Source organism: Struthio camelus, chromosome 6, assembly GCF_040807025.1.
Source record: "Struthio camelus isolate bStrCam1 chromosome 6, bStrCam1.hap1, whole genome shotgun sequence".
Classification (NCBI taxonomy): Eukaryota; Metazoa; Chordata; class Aves; order Struthioniformes; family Struthionidae; genus Struthio; species Struthio camelus.
In genome coordinates, this window is record NC_090947.1 from 2,114,248 (window position 1) to 2,134,045 (window position 19,798).

Here is a 19,798-nt window from a genome sequence, read left to right on the forward strand (position 1 = left end):
TGTATTGTTGTCTGGCTGACCTCCTTTGCCCGCCTTGGTGAATTAGACCACGTGGCTCCATGTGCCGGCACGTGCAAAGGATATGATGATGATGATGATGAAGATCCATGCAAAGAGCCATACAGTGGGGCCTGACCAGCTGTCTGTAGTGAAGGGCGTTTGCAAGTACTAACTCTGCTTCTGCTCCTGTTGTGATCCATGTAGTAGAGTGCTTAATAACCGTATCAGCTTCTTGGTTAGCAAATCTTCTGCATTTTAAAAACTTTGCATCTTTAAAGCTTTCCTAAGAAAGCTTTAATTTTCCAGAATTTGATTTAAGTGGTTACATTCAGACTGTGATCAGGCTGACCTCCTGTGACCAGGAAGGGTTAAACACCTGCTTCTGCTAAAAATTTCCTTTCTAATCTTTGGGGAGAATTACATTAAAGAAGAAGAGGGGGGAGAAGAGGGGAGAAACTGGCCTTAGGCCACCATACGTGCTTCCTTGCTGACAAATTTTACTGGTAAATTTGTAAGTAACTGTTAACTTGTTCCCCGGTTAACCAGTTTTCATTTCCTGTGTGCCTCTATTCAGCTATAGCATGTAAACCTTGGCCAGTCGTTCCTGGCTGGGCTCTGAGGTTCTTCCTCCTGTCCCCGCTGGGCGACATCATCCTACCCTGGTACTGCGGAGATCCTCACCTCCAGGCCACCACAAATACCGTGTCGGTGCTCGATGTATCAGGGTCCTTTCTGACTTCCTCCTGCCTCTGCTTTGAACTAATTTAACTGCTCCTAGTACTAGCTCTGCTGCATAAACCTGTGGTTGCTCTTCACCCAACTACTGAGCCCTTTATTTGCCCCCCTTTTTTTTTTTTTGCTTTGTCTGCAAATCCCCACGTTCGCCTTCTTCCAGGGGCTACCACTTTTATGGCTCAATCAGCCACAGGTCTTTTTGTCAAATGCCTCAGTAATTCCCATTTTCCTGGTGGTCACCGGATATCATTGCTGGTTTCTGGATGCACGTAACCCTTTGTGTGGCTGCGATGCAGGAGCCGATGAGATTACTGTGCGATTCTGCTGCTGTATTTGTCCCCCCTTACTGTTGGCCACCACCACTGGTCAGTTCTGCACTTTGACTGTAAGGTTTCTATGGCTTATGCACTATTGCTGCCCTTAAAATAAAAATAAAAAAAGGAGGAGAGAGAATTCAGGAAGCGGACACATTTATATATAGCAGCCTGCAGTTATAAAACAGCTCCTGGGGGACTTCTATGAATTATACCTGTGTTTTTAATGCCTAGTGGAGTTTAACCCTCCTTCTGCCCCCAATCCCTTTGCTTTTAAGAAGGGTTACCGTGTTTCGTCTCTGCTGGATGCTTAGCGCAGGGACAGGTTTTGATTTTTTTTTTAAAACTGTGACTCAGTATGGCCAAAATAGTGTTTCTGTTCAGTTGACACCTGTTTGGGTTCCTTAATAAGTTTGCTAGTGTCAGGCATCTGTTGCCATAGGAACAGTACAGCTGTAGCCACAGACTACAGCCACAGAGTACATCTTTCCTTTGGGCTGGTGAGCAGAGCTGTTAAAAGATTGCCGAGTCAGAGTTTATTGGTACTGATTTATGAATCCTTAATTTTTCAGATCCCACGGCTGGCAGTGGGATGAAATCTGTTAAAAGTCGATGGCGAGAAGAGGGAGTTGCTCATTCCTGCAGATCGTCAGCTTTCTGATTATGGCTATGCACGCAAAATAACGGGAAAACAAAGTTAGCTGGATTTGGAAAGGAAATAGGCTGGTGTTTTATTTTTGTTGTTTGGATCGCACAGCAAAACCTTTAACAAAAATAAGTTTCTGAAATACAGATTAGTGAGCAGGGTAATTCACAAAGCAATAAAAGTACAAACCCTGGGACACAAAACCTGTGTATCTTAATTTATATTATAGTTGCATGGTTTTGTTTCTTACTATACAAATTATATTTAAAACCAGTGAAGGTATATTTAATACAGATTTCTGTGTATTTTAAAAAAAAAGGGGGGGGGTGCAAAACAAAAATATAAACTAGATAACAGAAAAGGTAAAGTAAGGACATGATAACCATGCTCAATTAGAGAAATACTAGACTGTGGTTCTTCATGAACTGTCACAAAGTGAACCAAATAATCCATTCTTAAGCCTCCTGGTTTCTTCACAGATGTGATTTGAAAGCAATCAAGAGCAACACACAGTTGCTGGGTTGTTAGCTGCTTCTGCTGGCTTGTGGGAAGGAGAAAACAGTCCAGAATTAAAAGATCTATGGCTTGGAGAAAAAAACCTGTGATGCAGAGAATTGATTGCAACAAGTGCGATCTAGCTGAGGCACACCCAGGACAAAACTCACTTACATTATAAATACCTTTTTAAAGTATTGAGCCCTATAATGAAGCTGCTTTTCAAAAACTGTGCTAATCGGGGTAAAGAAGAGTTTGTAAACACCAGCACGGAAAGTTCTTGTACATCGATGACAATCATGAAGTCATCGCGAGAAACTTCTTAAAAAAGGGGCGGGTAGTGCATCATTCCACACATCTACTGCACAGGAACTGCACGGCGTTCTCGCAAATGTGGCTTTTCTGAAAGGGTATTTGAGCGAACATACAAGACAGCACACACATGCACACACGGGCTTGTGTTTCGCTGTGTTTTTCAGCACTTCGGTCTCTGTGTGCGCAGCTCAGAGGCACCCGCTGTTCAGAGCTCTGTGTGGAGAAGTGACTTGGCTTGTCTCATGTTTTCAATCACTGCAGAGAAAGCACTGGCGTTACAAAAAAACGACGGGAAAGTTGTGGTTGTGTGCTGGCTAACGTGCAGGATAGATGCTATAGGCACATAGCTTGAGGTCACAAATCTAAGCTGCTCTTTATAGCTTGACTTTTTAAAAGTGTTTCAAATCATCATCTTTCAATTTTAATAGGTAGTTTCAACATTTTTTTTTTTTTTTCATCTCAGCAACAGGGTTAGATTGGAATTAGCATCTAGAAAATATCAAGCCACTGGCTTAGGGAAAAAAGGTGTGTATGTATGTTTTTTTTTTTTTTTTTTTCTGTTAGACCATTTTGTTATCTCCTGTTAGTAGCAGAAGTACATATAATGCTATTTTAATCCGTACTCCAGTGACAGCATTTATGCCATTGGAATACGCTGGTTCATGAGATGGAGTTTAGGGATGGCAGTGTTAGTGGGTGTGCAACAGAGGCTGTTTTCTGTTGTCTTTGCAGGTGTCTGCAAGGGTCAAAGCTTTGTTCAAGTGCCAGACAAAAGTCTGAAAGTGCCCTCTGTGTGCTGCTGAAGCGCAAGAACTCGAGGAGAAAGACTGTGAACCTAAATTGCAGTATTGTTCTATGCTTGTCTATGGAAATGGGTTTGCTCTCTCCTCTCTCTCTTGCCCTGCAGCTTTTGAATCTGGCTCATTCCAGTTTACTGTGATCTGGGGTTCAAGGCCTCAGAAAATTACAATTCTTGAAATGTTATTGAAGTGGGCAGCCCAGAGAGGGGAGAGCAAAGGCACTAACCCTTAGGAACCCTTAATTATAGTATTCAGGGACTATTTATTTTTAAACTTTATATTTACCCCTAGGCCCAGAAGTATTACAACTGGAAACCACTTCAGTGCTTCAGTTGTTTCAGGTTATGAAGTAGAACAGCAATACCCTAAAGTCTGCAGATGCCTTGAACAGAAGCAATTTGAGGTTTGGGGGCCAAACTTGTACTGCATCTGGAAACACCACCAGCTTCCTGACAATCCTCAGGGGTTCAGACAGTGAGGACAACTCTTCCCATAGTTCACTGCCCTATTTTTCAGAAATATTTGGCAGTGTTTTTTTTTTTTCCAGAGAGAGACTTGCACTAAATTAACTTCATTCATATTAGTAAAATAAGTGCTATGAGCAGACTTTACTACAGAAACAGAGCGTTTCTAAAGATTCTCATATGCCCTATTCCTTTACCCATATTTGTTTTGTATAAACTGGAGATGGCTTACAAAAGGATCAATTCAGTACTCATTTCACTCACAGGCTGAAATATCTTGTGGCTCATAGGTGTACATCCTGTTCCCATATTTGCCAGTTATATCAGCTCGAACTGTCATAGAAGGATCTTGAGGAAAAAAAGTCCAAGATATTAGTGATACAGGGTTTGTGGGGTGGGGAAGATGTGATAAATCTTTTTTTTTTTTTCTTTTTTCTTCTAACAAAATTATAAAAAGACTAGTGAACACCATTTTCTGACTGGAAAGATGCCTTTTGAAGCACAAGAATCTCAGCAGCTGTATTTTAATTAAGGAAGTCTACTTCTGAAACCCACCATGAGAAGATTCTCCACATAACTAACTTGATGTGGCTCAAGAGAATTGGCCTTTGTCCTGTTCATACCCAACAGTTTGATGGTAGATTTGCCTTTTGAATAGCTATCAGTTGTGGTTTGTGATGGGCTCTTTCTCTGTCCTTGGGTGGAGTGTTTGTTAGTCATTTGAGCATGTGCTCAGAGTACAAGGCCCCATTTGGGTATCTCCAGTTAAGGTTTCCATTTGGAAAGTCTTGGTTCGTCCTGCAGTGTTAGTGCTCAAAAGAATATGAGCTGTTACTTGGAGCAACAGGGATTCAATGGAGGCCCTACAGGAAAAAATGTTGCCAGTTGGCTGTTTTGTTCCGATTATTGTCCCAACCCCAGAGACTTACCGACAAAGAGGATCCGAGGGACATAATGGCCATCAGGCGCCATGTTGTCATCACTGCTGGAATGCTGTTGGAGAGTTAGATAGGCTCTTAGTGATGGATATATGTCAAAGCACTCCTCAGAGTGCCAGAAATTGACTGAATCAGCTGAGCTTGCCTCAGTAAGCAAGCCAAGCTTACCTTGCCTCACATAACCTTCTACGTTGCCTCGCATAACCGTCTACCAACAACTAACAATTCCGATCTGATCAAATATGCCAGCTCCCCTCTTCTGTCCAAGGTAACCCATGCAAGAAGCTTGGGAGAGGGGACAGAAACCCCAGACATATGACTCATAAAGCCTGGTGACTCTTCCTATTTTTTTTCCTTGTATCAGAATATTGCCTGTGGTTGGAGAGTGCAAAACTGTATTCCCATACCAATATGTATGTGTATATGTGTGTGTATATGGAGGTGTCTCCCTGCCCTCCCTCCAAGGAATAACTGTGCTGATGTTTTGCAAATGCTGTTATATGTCCCCAGGGAGGTTTAAAAACAACAAAAAATTTGTATACAACTTTAAATCTGTCCAAAGTGAATTCCTTTCTGATTTTAAGATGGTTTATTCTATTCCCCAGTAAACACTTTCATTAGTATTTTAAATTCAAACTTACTACCAGATTAAGCATGATAAAGTCCTCCTGAGCCATCCGCTGAATCTCTGTGCTGGAAGCAAAAGCCTTCCTTAAAGCTAAAAGAAAGAGAAATTTGTTTTTTGGTGGGTATGTGTGGGGAAATCTGCATCACTGCTTTTCACGGTTTTGCAGCATCTTTTATTCATCCTAAACGCACCACTATGCAACCAACAAAACTTTTTGACAAGCACGTGTCACACACAGGTTGGAAGATTTAGCTATAGTAAAGAAAAATACAAAAGGCATTTAGTCTTAGAGAAACTGAAATGTTGGTGTACTGAGATATTTCCTTCCCACTAGGAGAATGCACGTGGCATGGCTTGGCTTTATTCAGCAGTTTATGGCCCTGCGCTACAGAGCATAGGAGTCATCTGCACAATTTATGCTGTATGCAGTTGCGGGAAAAAGTACTTACAGAAGTTGAATAAGAAATGCTGGAGCCAAACTTCCCTGACAACCTTATCTTTTTTGCTTGATAACCCCCTAGGTTATCAAGTGATAGTGGGTGGCCTGACATGCCCTCTGGCAGGAAGCCTCACAATTGTAAGTGGAAAGGTCGTCCACCATACAAAACAGATGGTCACAGATGCTCTTGCAGGCCAGAAGATGAATTGATCTTTCCAGTGCAGTAAACTATAGCACTTCTACAACTTTTTTTGTGTAGATGAAAATACACAGCTGAGGCAATGTTGCAGCCCCTGAGAACATGAGACTATAATGATAATTTTCAGTGTCTAACTCTCCGTGCTTTCAGAATACCTGTATCTTGAAAGCCATAATATGAAAGAATTAGCCTGTGGTTCTTAGCCACGTTGTCTCTGCCAGGGAAGTTTGGCCCTGAGCATGTTACCAATGTCCAGAAAAGTTTTGCAACTTTTATTCCTCAACTTTTCTCAAGAGTCTCCAGTGGAGTTACTGTCCCTCCACCTTTCCCTGCCCTTTCCCTGCCTTTTCCCTGCATGTTCTGAGAAGGTTTCACACCAAGCACTCTGCAGGTAATAAGTGCTGACAGGGTTAGTTTGATCACCCAGATCATTTGGAAAAGTTTTCCTTGCTCACCTTGGCTGTAAGGACAGTCTTCCAGATGGTGAATGACCATCAGCGGCTTTTTGCTGAAAAAACATTGCAGGAAAGGAGAGGGAAAGCAAGTCAGACGTTTTACAGACAGCACCTGCAAAGAGTTAAGCCACTGTGATGCTCCAGAGATATATTTATATTGCAAGGAGCAATAGCAACCTGGCTAGTAGGGAGGTGGGGACACACTCGTATAGGATGGAGTGGATCATTGAGAAGGTAACGCCTTCTGGAGGCGCTACAAGGGCATTTGAAACGACATTGCGCTCCAAGCTCCAACCTCAGGCCTTCTCAGGAGTGGAGCTGTACCCAGTTGACTGGGTGCATCTGAGGGGATGAAGGTGAGCTGGGGTACTGCTTCCACTGGATCTCTGGAAGCCTTTGCCTGCACACCTTTTCCTCCGTATTTGTTATGGCTGTGGAAACCAACATGGAAGGAAATAAGTTCCTATAATTACCAGGTATTCTTCAAGGCTTTTGAGTACTAAAGGCTCTTAAAACCACTGCTAAAAATATCAACCAGGGCAGCAAATAAGAAAGGATTTGGAGAAGTATGTGAGACTCAATCCAAGAAGATGCAGGTGAGCATCTTTGAGGATGTGAGCTCCCACCGAAATCTTGTTTAGTCTCGTTTGTTCAACCTCTGTGCAATACAGATAAGCACTGCTTATAAAATATTGTCCACAGTCCAAGCATTGGGTTAGAGCCTTCTGTATTTTAAGTGATCATCTCATAGCTTTGTTAGTTCTGTGCATGAACACAGCTATGCACACACTTAAACATATGAGCTAGCATAACAAGAACTGAGGATTACCTTTGTTTTGATCTTGCTAAACCTTCTTCATACGTCTGCACCCATTCAATGTCATCTCCCCAGCCTGTTGAGAGCAGCCTTAGTTAATTTTCTCCTCAGTATGGATGAAGATACTCTGCTGAGTAGCACTTGGGTAGCACAAACTAGTCAGCTTCCCTCAGGGGGTCCAGGCCTTCCTGATGGTTTCTGGGTACCAGGAGACCCATGAGCAGAAATATGCCAGGAGACAGATGAAAGGGAAGGGGGATGAAATCCCACCCTTCCTGCAGCTCAGGTGGTTGATAAGGATTATGGATAGGTATTTCCAACCACTCAAAGGTTGGAGCCTGGAGTTCTTCCCTGAACTCATCCATCCTTCCCAAGAGCCGAACCAGGCTTGCTGTTTGCACTGATATGGCTTCTTGCAGTAACAGATTACTCTACAGGCTGAGGGCTAGGTAGGGTAGGGATGCAAGCATATTTTTGGTAGGAGGTGCCTGGATCTTATTTGATGCTAGGAAAACAGAACAATTCCTGTCCGGAGCGAAGCTTGGACATGGGTCTTGAGCCCCATCCAATGGATAGAACACCCAGCCCGTGCCCTGTGGCAGTCACAGAAATCTCCAGGGAGGAAGAGGACATACCTGCAGCCTGTGCCTGATCCACAATGCTGGCAGGAAGGAGAGCAGCAGAAAAGTTGAGCTGGCTCTATGACTACAGACGCCTGCCCACTCACCATGCCTTAGTAGGGGAAGGGGCTGCTGGTGTGGCTGCCTATTGACCGGCACCTGAAGAGCTAATCAGCAGCCACTGGGATAGTCTGGCTCTTGGCTGCGTCCCCAGCCCAGGTTTGGAGCAAAGCATCTGTACCTGTTCCCAAGTACAGGGTGTGAGGAGTTCTCCTCTGCTGAATGCACCAGTGCTCTTGGCCACAGTGCAAATGGCAGTTACTTAAGGTATGTTTGGGCTTCTGCATGGGAATGAAGGGAAATCTCCCAGCTGCTGCACTCAGACATTCGCCTGCCTGGTTATATGGGTGGAGGTACACACTAAATGCTGTGATGGATGATTTACTTCATCAGGAAATATTGGTGCTTCGGGACTGCCTCATGCACCCCAGTCACTCACCTCGAGAGAGAGTCTGCGGGGTCCGTATCCGGGCAGGGCTTTCCTCTTCCTCGTCTTCATCAGGGAGCTCCTGGACCTTTCTCTGTGCAGCCACCATTAGGCCATTGCAGAGAACGAGGGAGCACAGTAGCGGAAAGGAGTGCATGTTTTTGGCTGGCAACAACTGCGAGAGGAAAGGATCAACTCAAGCAGGCAGAGCTTGACAAATACGCAAAAGCTCTGGGAGAAGAAAGGCCCAGGAAATATTCACTTCCCTATTAAAATTGGCTGATTTCAAGGGGTCACAGCAAAAACTTAGGGAGGCTCTGAGGCAATCCTGAGCGTTCTTCTGGCTGCTTGATCTCATCAAGAAAACCAGATGCGTTTATCTACAGTAAAAAACACTTATCTCTGCAGCTTTCTTTGTGGCCGAATTCCAGTATTCGATTGCATTTTTCCTACTGCTCACCTGGGCACATGCAGATAAACTGCTCAGTCCGCTACAAAGTGGCCTGTATTTTCAGTCAAGCACTGAGCAGCCAGAGCTCCGATTAATTTTGATGGGGGATATGGTCACAGAGAAGCAATGCAAATCAGGTAATTTCTAGCTAGAGGCCTGAATACACATTGAGTATGGCAGGCCACTTGGAAAGCGTAGGCTATCGGGCAGCAGGCACCAGCTGTCCCATCCGTAGCCTCTTTTCATCACGTGAAATCTCTATGTTTGTGAGTTGTTTTGGCCAAGCAGTCTTCCTTGCTTGGCTACTATTCAGGGGTGTAATAACCAGCAGCGACACCTGGCAAAAACCCAGCCACAAAGAAAAGTCACAGCGGTAGAAAAGAAATGCCCTGTCCTCCTCAGAGAGGAGACAGTTGCATAAAGAGCCATTTACCTGGAACCGATCTCTCACCTGGCAGCTCCTGCTGATGTCTCGACGTGAAAGTCCTTGTTGCAGTGTCTCCACTGTGGCCCAAGTAAGGTAAGGTCTCTTTATACCTGTGTATTTGCACAATAGCTGAAGATGGACGTCAGCTAAAATTCCAGGATATCCTGCTCCTGCTGAGGTGCAGAACAACCTTTTTACAAAAGCTTTGTTAAAAAAAAAAAAAAAAAAAGCAATCAGCCTAGCAATATGCCTGTTTTTAATCAAGGTATATTGATTTATGAAAGCGTTCATACAGTCTTTAGATGGTGCTTAGACACACCTAACCCCTTGGAGGTGGACTGTGGGTCTCCCAGTGCCTCGTTTCAGCTTAAATGGGTTTGAAATGTTTATGCTGTGTCTCACTTTCTCAGACAGACAAGGTTAGCAGCTTTTCTGCCACTTCTAACAGGTAGCAGATGTTATTCAAAACTTCTCAGAGGTGCCTTAAAAGAGAAAAAGGAGTAATGGAATTTTTTTTTTCCTTTTTTTCATTTTCCCATCTTAATATATCTTTGGATGTGTGGGATTCAGTCGTGGCAGAACCTTTAACTATCTGAATCATCTGGCTTGCTTGGTACAGTGAAGTCCCCCGAAACCGAACTGTAGGAGGTACACAGAAGATGCATACACCTCTTTCAACACCACTTCACACCAAGAAGGTGCAGAATGCACTGCTCTTAGAAGAGGTTGAACACAGTATTTCTGTAAGGGAAAAAAAAATACTAGATAAGTAATCAAATGTAAATAGCAACATCCTGGTATGAACTGAACCATGTCACAATAACAGGGAACAGCAGCATAGTAAAAGAGCCATGCAAGTATATCACTACCTAAAGAGATGGTCTTCCTCTGTCATAAATTTTAAGGAAGTGAAACACCGTCCCTTCCCACTTTTGCTCTTCGCAAAGTTTTTTATTGTCGCACATGAAAAAGATAATCATTCCTGTTGTGAAATCAACCACTGGAGAGTTAGGAAATGCTAGCTCTGCTGGTCTTCCTTTGTATCTGCTCTGTTGTGCTGAATAAGAGAAGGGGTCTTTGTGAGCACTCCCTCTGTGGCATCCCATAATAAGGGGTCTGGTGTAGCACATGGGTCCAAGAGGTCAAGTTAGGGTTTTAGAAGGGCTTGGCAGTCTTGTCTCCTGGCTTTCCCATGCTTGGTTACTTAACCAGAGGAATGCTTGTTTTAATGCTGTTCTGTGTGAATGCTTTCCTTGGCTTTTTTTTTTTTTATAAATAACATGTATGAGTGTATGAGTGTGAGCAGAGCTTGGACCTTAAACTTCAGCACTTGCTTCTGACACCTGAACAGCAAAGAGCAACAGCTGTGGATTGTTCCCCAGCTGGACGCTGGGGCTGGTGGTGGCAGGGCTCACAAGAGGGGGGCACTCTAGGGAAAATGGGTATAAATGTGCCATTGAGGAAAATAGGGCCTGGATCCTGTTTTGCCAGCACTTGGAAGAGCTGCTCCAGGATCTCCTCAGCGCAAAAGGACATATAGGATGCACTACAGGTTGTAGGAAGGTTTATGGCTGCTAAAAGTAACCTGAGCAAAGGGAGAGGAGACCGTCTCATGTCTCTGCTGTAGCACAGTGAGATTTCATGGGACAGAGAAAGGACACTGCTGTGGCACCGTGTACGTCACCCCTCACAACCAGCCATGTTCCATGCAAGCCAGAGAAAGGGCTTGAGGCAGCCTGTGGGATTCTGAGTCTAATCAGTCACAACGGTATGAAGAAAGGTCAAAGAGCCAGAATTCTGAGACCTCTTTTTTCCTTTGACTTGCCCCCTGTTCCCACCTCCTGCTCTCTCCCACTTAAGTTTCTGAGAGGGTTCCTGAAGACAGCAATGCTGATTTCTCAGTTTAGTTGCTTTTGATAGAGAATAGGAGTCTCTGTTCAGAGCCAAAGTCTAGCCTAGATGCTTTGAACCACTCTGCATGGTTATATCTCCTCACGGAGCCAGCGAACCTGGTCCCAGGCACGGAGGGTTGTGTATACACTCTCATACGTCACCAGTGGTTTTCTGCTATCTCTAGTTCACTCTCAGGGTAAAGGAGCAGTACCCAGGCACAGAGTGTCACAAAAGCAAGCTCAGAAGCACGGCCTGGACTTCATGTGGCGTTTCACCACTCATGGCTTGGAGCACATTGCTAGCGCTAGGTTGAAGATTGCAATGGATAGAAAGCTGCTGAAACAAGCAAACATCACATGTTTCTTGAACCAGAAGAGTACTGCATGAAATCTAGCTGGATGTAAACCACTTGGGAAAGTTGAGTTGTTCAGAGGAAGACGGACGTTCACTTCAGTAAAATTCAAAAGCTCTGCTTATCAGTAGAACTAGATTATAAAATGCATGGATGCTGCTGTGCTCTGAATTATGGGTTTTTCTGATGAAGGGGAAATAGAAGGCGGCATGGATAGCTTCAGCAGAGGCTGGCAAGAGGAAACTAGCACGCAGGCAAAATTAATAAAATGAAAAAATCCAGGGAATGAAATGACACTCAGTTGAGACTCGGCTGTTATGAAAGTTGCTGTTTTCAATTTCAGGTATGGCAGGGCAGATAAAATGGATCCAGAGCTGAAGGCATGATTTAACATGTTGCTTCGATAGACCTATTGGGAACTGTTCCTCCTGATAAAGCAAAACTGTTTGTGCAATGTATGCCCATTAATTGCAAAAATGATTTTATTTGATTTAACAGGATAAAACAAACAAGCCTTTCCATTAACACTCCATGGAGTAAACATGCTGCAACTTGAAGGCTGTTTATTGTGGTCTGGGTCTTATCCAATAAACCGAACACAACTTGCCAAACTAAATTTGCAGTAGAGTCCTGAACAGTCCCTCTGTTACATATCTTAAATGTTTTTAAATGTTCTGTATTGAACCTGTACTTAAACGATAAAAAGCAGGAAGTATCTATCTAGGAAACCATGCAGCTCTGCGTTTTCAGTTGCCTCTGCACGTGATGTATTTTAAGGTGTTTGATCAACTGATTTCATAGCTGCAAAATTACCAAGAAAGGCTATTTTCCTTATTTCCCCCTTGCTTTCCACGTGCATCAGTCCTGAGACAAAGCATCTTTTTGTCACCATGAGGGACGGCAAGGCCACAGCAAGTCTGCTTTACCCTGTGGGCAGGATCAGCCAGCGAGCTGCTTCTATAGCTCTAGGACACTCCTCACTAGCTGATTGTTGCTGGATGACAGAGGCAGGGCGGGAGAGCTGCTGCAGAGCTGAAAATCCTACAGAAATGTCTCATGGCAAGTAGCCAGGAAATGAAACAGCGCAGTGACTAGGCAGTAAAACAAATTTGAGAGGCCAAGCAAAGTCCCAAAAGAGATACGGAAGAGGCCAGGTTCTCAGATGGCAGAAAAATATTAGGTGAGATTTGTCCTTTATTCAGAAAAATTTTGTCAATTAGGCAGTTCTACCCATGGTTCAGATTTTGAAGTGCGCTTGGCGTGAAGTCACTTCCACAGTTTCACAGGAGCTGCTGAGCGCTTTAAGAAGTCTGCCCCCTTCGCTGAGGTACCGCATGGGTGCCAAGCAGTCGCTAGCATCTGTTAGCTCCTTGCACTGGTGAGCTGGAGGTCAGTTGCCTTTGAACAAAGGGGATGTACACTGGGATCGCTATCCAGCACACACAGGAAAGGAGAGGCGTAGGTCCAGCTGATCGGTGATGATGGCTGAACTTGAACATTGCAATTTGCAAATCTGATGTTTCACAGAATAAAATGACTTTTCTTATTGCAAAAGCTGGCTTAGCAATGCAGAGCCGGCAATGGGGAACGTGCTTAGTGTCGGATGCCAGCTCCATTCTCCTTTCTAAACATTACAGGTTCCCCATCACTGCCCTTTCTTGCAAGTGGAATTAAATGCATGAATGAAAATGAGCAGTTATCAGCCCCAGAGTTGTAGTCACCAATTTATTGAGGGGCTACTGGTGGGAAGACTAATATGACACTAAACACATACAAAGTCCCACTGATTTCTGTTCTGTATAAGCAGAACTGATTCTGCAGGTGTTGGGCTTGTGTGACTACCATTTAGGACAAGGGAATTGTGCGTATAGCGGGATTGCATATGTGTCCTCAGGTGGGAGTTCTGCTCCCTGTGGAGCCCCATCCTTGGAGCCGGCTTTCTAAAACACTCTAAACACTAAGAGATGCCGTGCTGAAGTGTCTCTGGTATGAGCATACCAAGTGGAAGCGGTTAGTTTTCCCTTGCAATAGAGTTGTGCTATTTAAACAACAGGGAAAAGAGGGGCTGCTAGCAGAGTCTTTAATTTTCCTTGTTAAGGTTAAAAAATTGCCAGTGTAGCACAGAATGTGTGAATCCATCCGACCTCACTTATTTGTCAGATGAGCCTGGGCTGCTCGTGGAGTTCTGACCAAAACGAGTGTCTAGATGAGGCCCCAGAGCTTGTCCTAGAAGGGAAGCTCTTGCCATTGTCAGGAGGAAAACCTAGCTGCTGATGACTTTAGGCTGGATACCAATTTCTGAATAATTTTAAAAGCCCGAGAACACATTTACTGTGTGAATATATGTAAACAGACCTTCTTGTAAAAGAACATTAGATGGTCTCAGGGAGTGCAGCACGCTTTCCTTGTAGTGTTGTAACTTCAACCACTGCACTTCCCATGGGGAGATGCAGCATGGCAGAACTGGTATCTATTCTGGCAGTAGTATAGGGGAGAGATCCTCCACAGGATAAAGCATATCCGGAGATATCAGAAGGCAAAACATGACTTTCAAGGGGTGGTAGTAACTTAAAAAAGCAAACAAAAAGCACAACCGTTTAACAGAGGCGAGGGAATTAGAGCACGTTCAAAGGACGCCTGTTTCCCAAGCAAATGCAATCATTTCTTTGTCTCAGGCTCATTCTGTGGACTTGATCTGGTTGCTGTTTGTGATGTTAGGATAAGGGGGACTGTATGATTATTTATTTCTGCTTCAGGAATGGATTTCAACGTAAACTTCCCAAATCTCATACGGTGATGATCTTTGTAGAAATCCCCACTTGTTTTAGAATTCTGCACAACTACAGACTGCTTGGGTTTTTTATCTTTCAAAAAACCTTAAAATTTAGAAACCCAGTGAAGCATGGAAAAACCTCAGAATTTATCGTGCAGTTGGCAATAAAAGTTGGGTGAATTCTCTCACGTTTCATTCTTGTTTCAGAAAAAGAGTATTTTATGGGGCAGGTGAATCAACCAGGTGCTTCACTTATTCTAGCAGCTTTGGCTCAGGGCATATAGCCAGAGAGTCTGTATCTGTTTAACTCTCCAGCTAAAGCAAAGTTTAATTGTTAAGAAACAGAAACAACACCTTCCTATGTCTCAAGAAGCTATTGCAGCCTGTCAATCTGTTATGCCTCTTCCAGCTCTTTGCAAGGTTACAGCCAAAAAGTAGGATCCCAAAAGTAATACAAAACCAGAATTACGTAGGAAGAACATTTTTTATGCTCCAAGAAAATTCCTCTTTTTTTGTTCAACAGACTACCCATGGATTTGGACAGGATCCCCTGCTCAGCTGTTTACCATCACTAAAAATGTTGCAGGAGCTGTTCAAAGCTGTTCATGTAGTCTGCATGTCCCTCCATGTTACTCATGCCCTGATACCACTGTCCTCTGGTCTGGTCCATACTAGAAATGTCTGTGTCTGAGACAGGAAGTGGGTGCTTTCCATTGTCAGGCTGCATCTATAATTTTCAGGAGCATTTGGTAGTTTGGCTGACCTAGGTTGGGAACTGCATGTATAAATACAAATACAAATACAAATACAAATACAAATACATATACATATACATATACATATACATATACATATGCACATGTATGCTACTGAGATCATAAGGTCATTTGGGAATGGAGATAATACCCTACTGTTTGTGGTATATAAAGAAAAATAGAGCTAGGAAGCTTTCCATTCCAGCTGCTGAGCAGTTAGGCCTTAAATATTTGGCTAGCAATACGCATTGTAGTGCCACCTTGTTGCTTTGCAGCCTACTTCAGCAAAGGAATTCTGTGGTATCAAGTCAAATTAGTGGCTGGAAAGGTCGGGTCTCCTGCTGTGGAAGGAGGTAAAACTTGGAGGAAAAGGCAATATGCATTATGTCTTTTGCTGCTTGCAGTAGTGGTGGTCTGTTTGAAACAGCAAGTTTCTCTGTGACCCTCTTGATGCTGGGACGACTTTTGCAACGTGTGCGAGATCTGTGAATCTTGGCATGAGTCAATCTGTAAGCTGCTTCATCTCCTATTGACGCTATGTGGTCAACAGCACTTCCTACTGGCATCTTCAGGAGGATTGTGTGAGATTCTCAATGGAATGTTAAAGATGTGTAAGCACTTCTGCTGCTCACACAGTTCACTAACCGTAGTTGCTTTTTTGCCGTGTTTACCAAGTCTTAGATATTCTCTCTGTATTTTCACCCCATGTGAGAAGGTCTCAACATGCCCAACCTCTACTAGCAATTCTAGTCCAAGGTCCTCAAAAGTACTAGGTCTCCAAACTAAGCCTCATGCACTAGTCTCCAGACTAAACCTCAGGCTATCTGTTTTGTGGTTTTAGGATAATTCTTTCAGTTCCAGTGCCTCCCTTTAGATCCACAGGGATTCATGGAGTTTTTGTAAGTTGCCAGCTTTTGATTCTTCAGCTACATTGAGCCGTGCTTCCTCAGGGTACTACCTCTTCAGTGAAACAAGCATGCTAAAGGTCAAATTTAACAAAGCCCCAGAGACTCCTTCTCAGGCTTTACAAACACTCCATAGAGAGCTAGTGGCAGAAGTCCAGATAAACCACATGATTCCAAAATAAACAAACCTTCTTCCCCAGAGCAGCTTCTTCCCAGTCTTCTTGCTTCCTTTGAGACTCCTTCTGATGCCCTTGGATGTAGAAGCTGTCAACACGTCGTCTTCTTCCCAGGCTCACCAGATCCTGTAGTCATAATCTGTCTGGGAACCGCATCAATTTATGATTGTGTCAGACTGAGAGAAGAGACAAATTGCTTCCCTACAACTTCCTCCTGCTGAACTACCTGCTCTCAGGGGCCCAGGTGTAATTACTCTGTCAGCATGCAAGCTGTCCACTTGTCTTCCCCTGCAGAAAAATAACCTCTTTCCATGCTTGAACTAATACCAGATAAATCTGTTTTGTAAAGTCTTCCTTTTTGTTCCTAAATCTGAGTCTGATTCATTCTCACTCAGGCTCTACTCTGTCTTATCCGAAGACTTGGTTCTGGCATGGGAGAACTTGTAACAATTCCTTTTAGGAGGAGTGTGACAACTGCAAAGTGCTATTTAGCAAGGCAGAGGAGCTGCAAATTTGGGCTGTTAAATGGGCAGGCAGTCACAGTGCACAGCAGTACAGACTGCATGTAGCCCTATTGAAGTTTAGATTTCAAAAATTAATGGTCACAACGGGCTGAGCAGAAAAGCAGAACTTTCCTTCCTAGGGCCCCAAACATGATCAGGAAGATAGGAAGCAACATGAACAAGCACTTGGAAACAAAGTTTTTGCTTTTTGATAAAGGTTGTAAGGTGGGAACCACAAAGCAGGTTGCACAGAGTGTGTAGTACTCTATCTGGTAGGAATGTCCCTGTAGGAGACAATGATGGTGCTGGTGGTCCTGTGTTGTTATTTCCCTTCAATTGGCTTGTCCTGACTTTAGGGGGAGTGTGATATAGGATCAGAGAATTTGGAATGTCGTTCCTTCTTCTCAATCTCACTCTTTCTACTTCTTTATGTCAAGAACAATTTAAAAAATACCATAAGATATAATTTAACTTTATAAACACTTAATGCTTCACTATTTATCTGATAATTATTCAAATGAGGGATTGGGTTTTGACTAGCTGTATCAGACAAAATGCTTTTAGGGTTCATTCTAGGGACTCTTTCCCAGATGCTCCAGCTGTTCTGACATTGCTGGACACCCGCAGATCTTAAATTTTATTCATGTAATAAGCTGCCACACCTTATACTTGCTTCACTGTGCTTATATTTGGTAAATAGTGTCTGAATATAGAGCTGAATTTTGGCCAGCCTGGGCAGCAAAACTTTTTCCCTTTTCTTTCGGGTGGCTTGTACTTACAACTATCCGGCAGTTCTGAAGCAGCTGGAATCACTCTCTCCTCAGGTCCAAACTTTGGTCCTCAGTAAACATTCTGGCTTGCTATCTTTTGTTCCCGTGTTGTAGGTAATGCTTGAGTAAGGAACTCAACTTTGACTAGCTCAGTACCTTAGGAAGCTGAAGCCAATTGTTTGCTCTTGGATCTTTGTTACTAAATAACTTCATTGGCTTTAAAACAAAATCCAAAGGTTTCTGCAGTCAAAAGAGCTACGTCTTGCATCCACTTTCAATTTGAGTGCCCTAGAGTAAGACTTAGATACGTTTAAAATTATGCTGTATCTTGACAGATACATCTTACTTCTATTTTGTAAAGTACTCTGTGAACAGCATTTGGAGAGGGGACTAAGCTTTGACAGATACATGACAAAATTCTTTCCATGCTACCTGTGAAGTCACATGGACCTGTGACCATCAGGCCACTCTGAACTAGCTGGCTCTGGCTACTCCCCATGCAAGGCTTTAGGACTATTTAGTCAAGAGTCGGACTAGACAGAAATACATATTCGCATGCTGGTAGCACATATATTACCCTGAGGGACTGTGCAGGCAAAGTGACTTGGGCACTTGGGAGACAGGTCTTCACACACAAGTGTGCCCCACAGCACCTGCGGTACCTCCACAGCTGCCAGGAAGAGCTGGAGTTAGCGTGTGCGTGCTGCCGGCTTGTCTTTGGGGCAGTTCCTGGAGGCACAGGGCTGCTGAACAGCAGTCAGGCAAAACCAGTCCAGCACCTCCTCAAAGCTTTGGTCCTGCTGCGCTCATGCCCTAGGCCTGACCTGCATATCCATGGTGGAAATGTCATGGTTTTCTAGATTTGACTTATTACCAGGACAGCAAGATAAGGCGTTATCTTATCCCATCGTATAAGTAGCGTTGCAACAGAAAACACAGTTTTGGCCTGCGGGGCAAAGGAAAACGCTTTCTGCAACACACAGGGTAGGCGCCCGTGGGCGCTTCCGGGCAGGACCACGGGGCAAGGGCATCCATCCTCCCGTTCATCCCTGGCGCACAGTGGGCATCACTGGGTGGGGTGCAGAGGTTAACACGCAAACAGATCCCAAATTTAAGCAACACCCTCCTCTCCTGCAGGTACTTGACAACCAAAAAGCGCCCCGCTCCCACTCCCGGCAGTAGCAAGAGGCAGCCCAGCCCAGGGCTTTAGCCCCCCTGAAGACACTCCCTTGGCAGCTGGGTCCCTCAGAGCTAGCAGGGCCTTAGGCCCCACTGGAGGAGGCAGTGACCTCAAGGTAGGAGGGCGTATGTGGGGGGGGGGGGGGTTGCTGGGCTGGGGGCAAGGCGGGGCGCCCTGAGGCAGCCACTACCTTGCCCAGGCCTAGCACGGGCGAGGCGAGGGCGGGGCCTAACATGGCCGCGGGGGCCCGTTGCTAGGGCCGCGCCGCTGCGCCTAGCAACAGCGTCGTGGGAGCTGCGCTTGTGCAGTGAGGCTCCGTGCGCCGCGGGGCAGCTTGGGAAGGCTCGAAGTCGGCGGCGGCGGCGGCGGCGGCGCGCTCCCGCCGCCGCTATGAACGAGGCGGTGGTGCGGCGGACGCAGGAGTCGCTGGGCCAAGTGATCCGCAAGCCGCCCCTTACGGAGCGGCTGCTGAGCAAGCCGCCCTTCCGCTACCTGCACGACGTGATCACCGAGGTGGGCCCGGAGCCTGGCCGCCGGCCCGGCTCCGCTCCGCTGGTTGCTAGGCAACAGGGCCGGCCGGCCGGCCTGGCCCGCTTCCTTGACGGGGGCGGAGGGGCCTGCGGGGGGCAGCGGGGCCGCTGTGCGCGCCGTGGGGCGGGAGAGCCCCTGGCCTTTGGAGGAGGTGAGGCCTGAGGAGGCCGGAGCTCTGCCCGCAAGCCCCCGGGGGCGCACGGGGCTGGGTGGCCCCAGGGGGTGGCGGCTGCGGAAGCTCAGCTCGCGGTGGGGAAGACGTAAACCGGCTTCTTAGCGTGGCTTTCGGGGGGTTAAGACCAGGCAAGGGGTCTGACTTCTTCCTCCGGTCCAGTGTGGAGCTGGTCTTTTGTGAAATCTGCTGTTGGAAGGTTGTAAATGCTAATGAAGTGTGCGTTGAAGCAGCTTGATTTTCCACCTCCCGCTTAGAATGAATCTTAATTTTTGTACTTACTGAGCTTCTGCTTTTGTATGTAGTTGCATGTAAAGAAATCAATAAGGGAATAACCGAGAGCTGCGTTGAAATCCTGTACCCTGGTGCTAAGTTAACATTGCCATTTGAAAAGCATGTGTCTCAGCCTTCAAGGTTCCCAAACATCAAGGTTAAGTATGGGTTTAAGTGGGAAGGGACAGTAAGGAAGGAGTAAGTTTCACTGAAACATGTTCGAGAGCATATTCAGCGATACAGCACACCTCTGAACCTGCTCTAGAACTAATTCTAAATGACGTA

At 45.1% G+C, this 19,798-nt stretch overlaps 2 protein-coding genes across 16 annotated transcripts in view; one reads left to right on the forward strand and one right to left on the reverse strand.

Annotated features, from left to right (window-relative positions):
- Nucleotides 1-1,627: 1,627 nt before the first annotated feature.
- LOC104141666 (anterior gradient protein 3-like) lies at nt 1,628-9,397 on the reverse strand. The gene is made up of 8 exons (XM_009671058.2): nt 9,255-9,397; nt 8,365-8,527; nt 7,258-7,321; nt 6,429-6,481; nt 5,349-5,425; nt 4,699-4,762; nt 4,034-4,117; nt 1,628-2,760 (listed from the first exon to the last, which is right to left on the reverse strand). The coding sequence occupies exons 2-8, from the start codon at nt 8,507-8,509 to the stop codon at nt 2,711-2,713; spliced, it is 537 nt and encodes a 178-aa protein (XP_009669353.2). The 5' UTR covers nt 8,510-8,527; nt 9,255-9,397; the 3' UTR covers nt 1,628-2,710.
- Nucleotides 9,398-18,760: 9,363 nt separating this feature from the next.
- TRAF3IP1 (TRAF3 interacting protein 1) overlaps nt 18,761-19,798 on the forward strand; it is a 75,499-nt gene continuing 74,461 nt past the window's right edge. For 14 of the 15 annotated variants that reach the window (XM_068947730.1, XM_068947740.1, XM_068947732.1 and 11 more), the window contains exon 1: nt 18,761-19,050. In XM_068947730.1, coding sequence (XP_068803831.1) covers nt 18,928-19,050 — 123 coding nt within the window. In that variant the 5' untranslated portion in view covers nt 18,761-18,927. Of the gene's footprint in view, nt 19,220-19,798 lie in introns of all 15 variants that reach the window. The other variant, XM_068947739.1, reaches the window with a different exon arrangement.

Excerpts from the sequence above, each read along its gene's own strand:
- LOC104141666 (XM_009671058.2), bottom strand. The coding sequence starts at position 8,509 with ATGCACTCCTTTCCGCTACTGTGCTCCCTCGTTCTCTGCAATGGCCTA. Across the intron at positions 5,426-6,428 it reads AGACTGTCCTTACAGCCAAG|CTTTAAGGAAGGCTTTTGCT; the intron begins GTGAGCAAGGAA and ends TCTTTCTTTTAG. Across the intron at positions 2,761-4,033 it reads GCCACAAGATATTTCAGCCT|TGATTGAAAACATGAGACAA; the intron begins GTGAGTGAAATG and ends CTTTCTCTGCAG.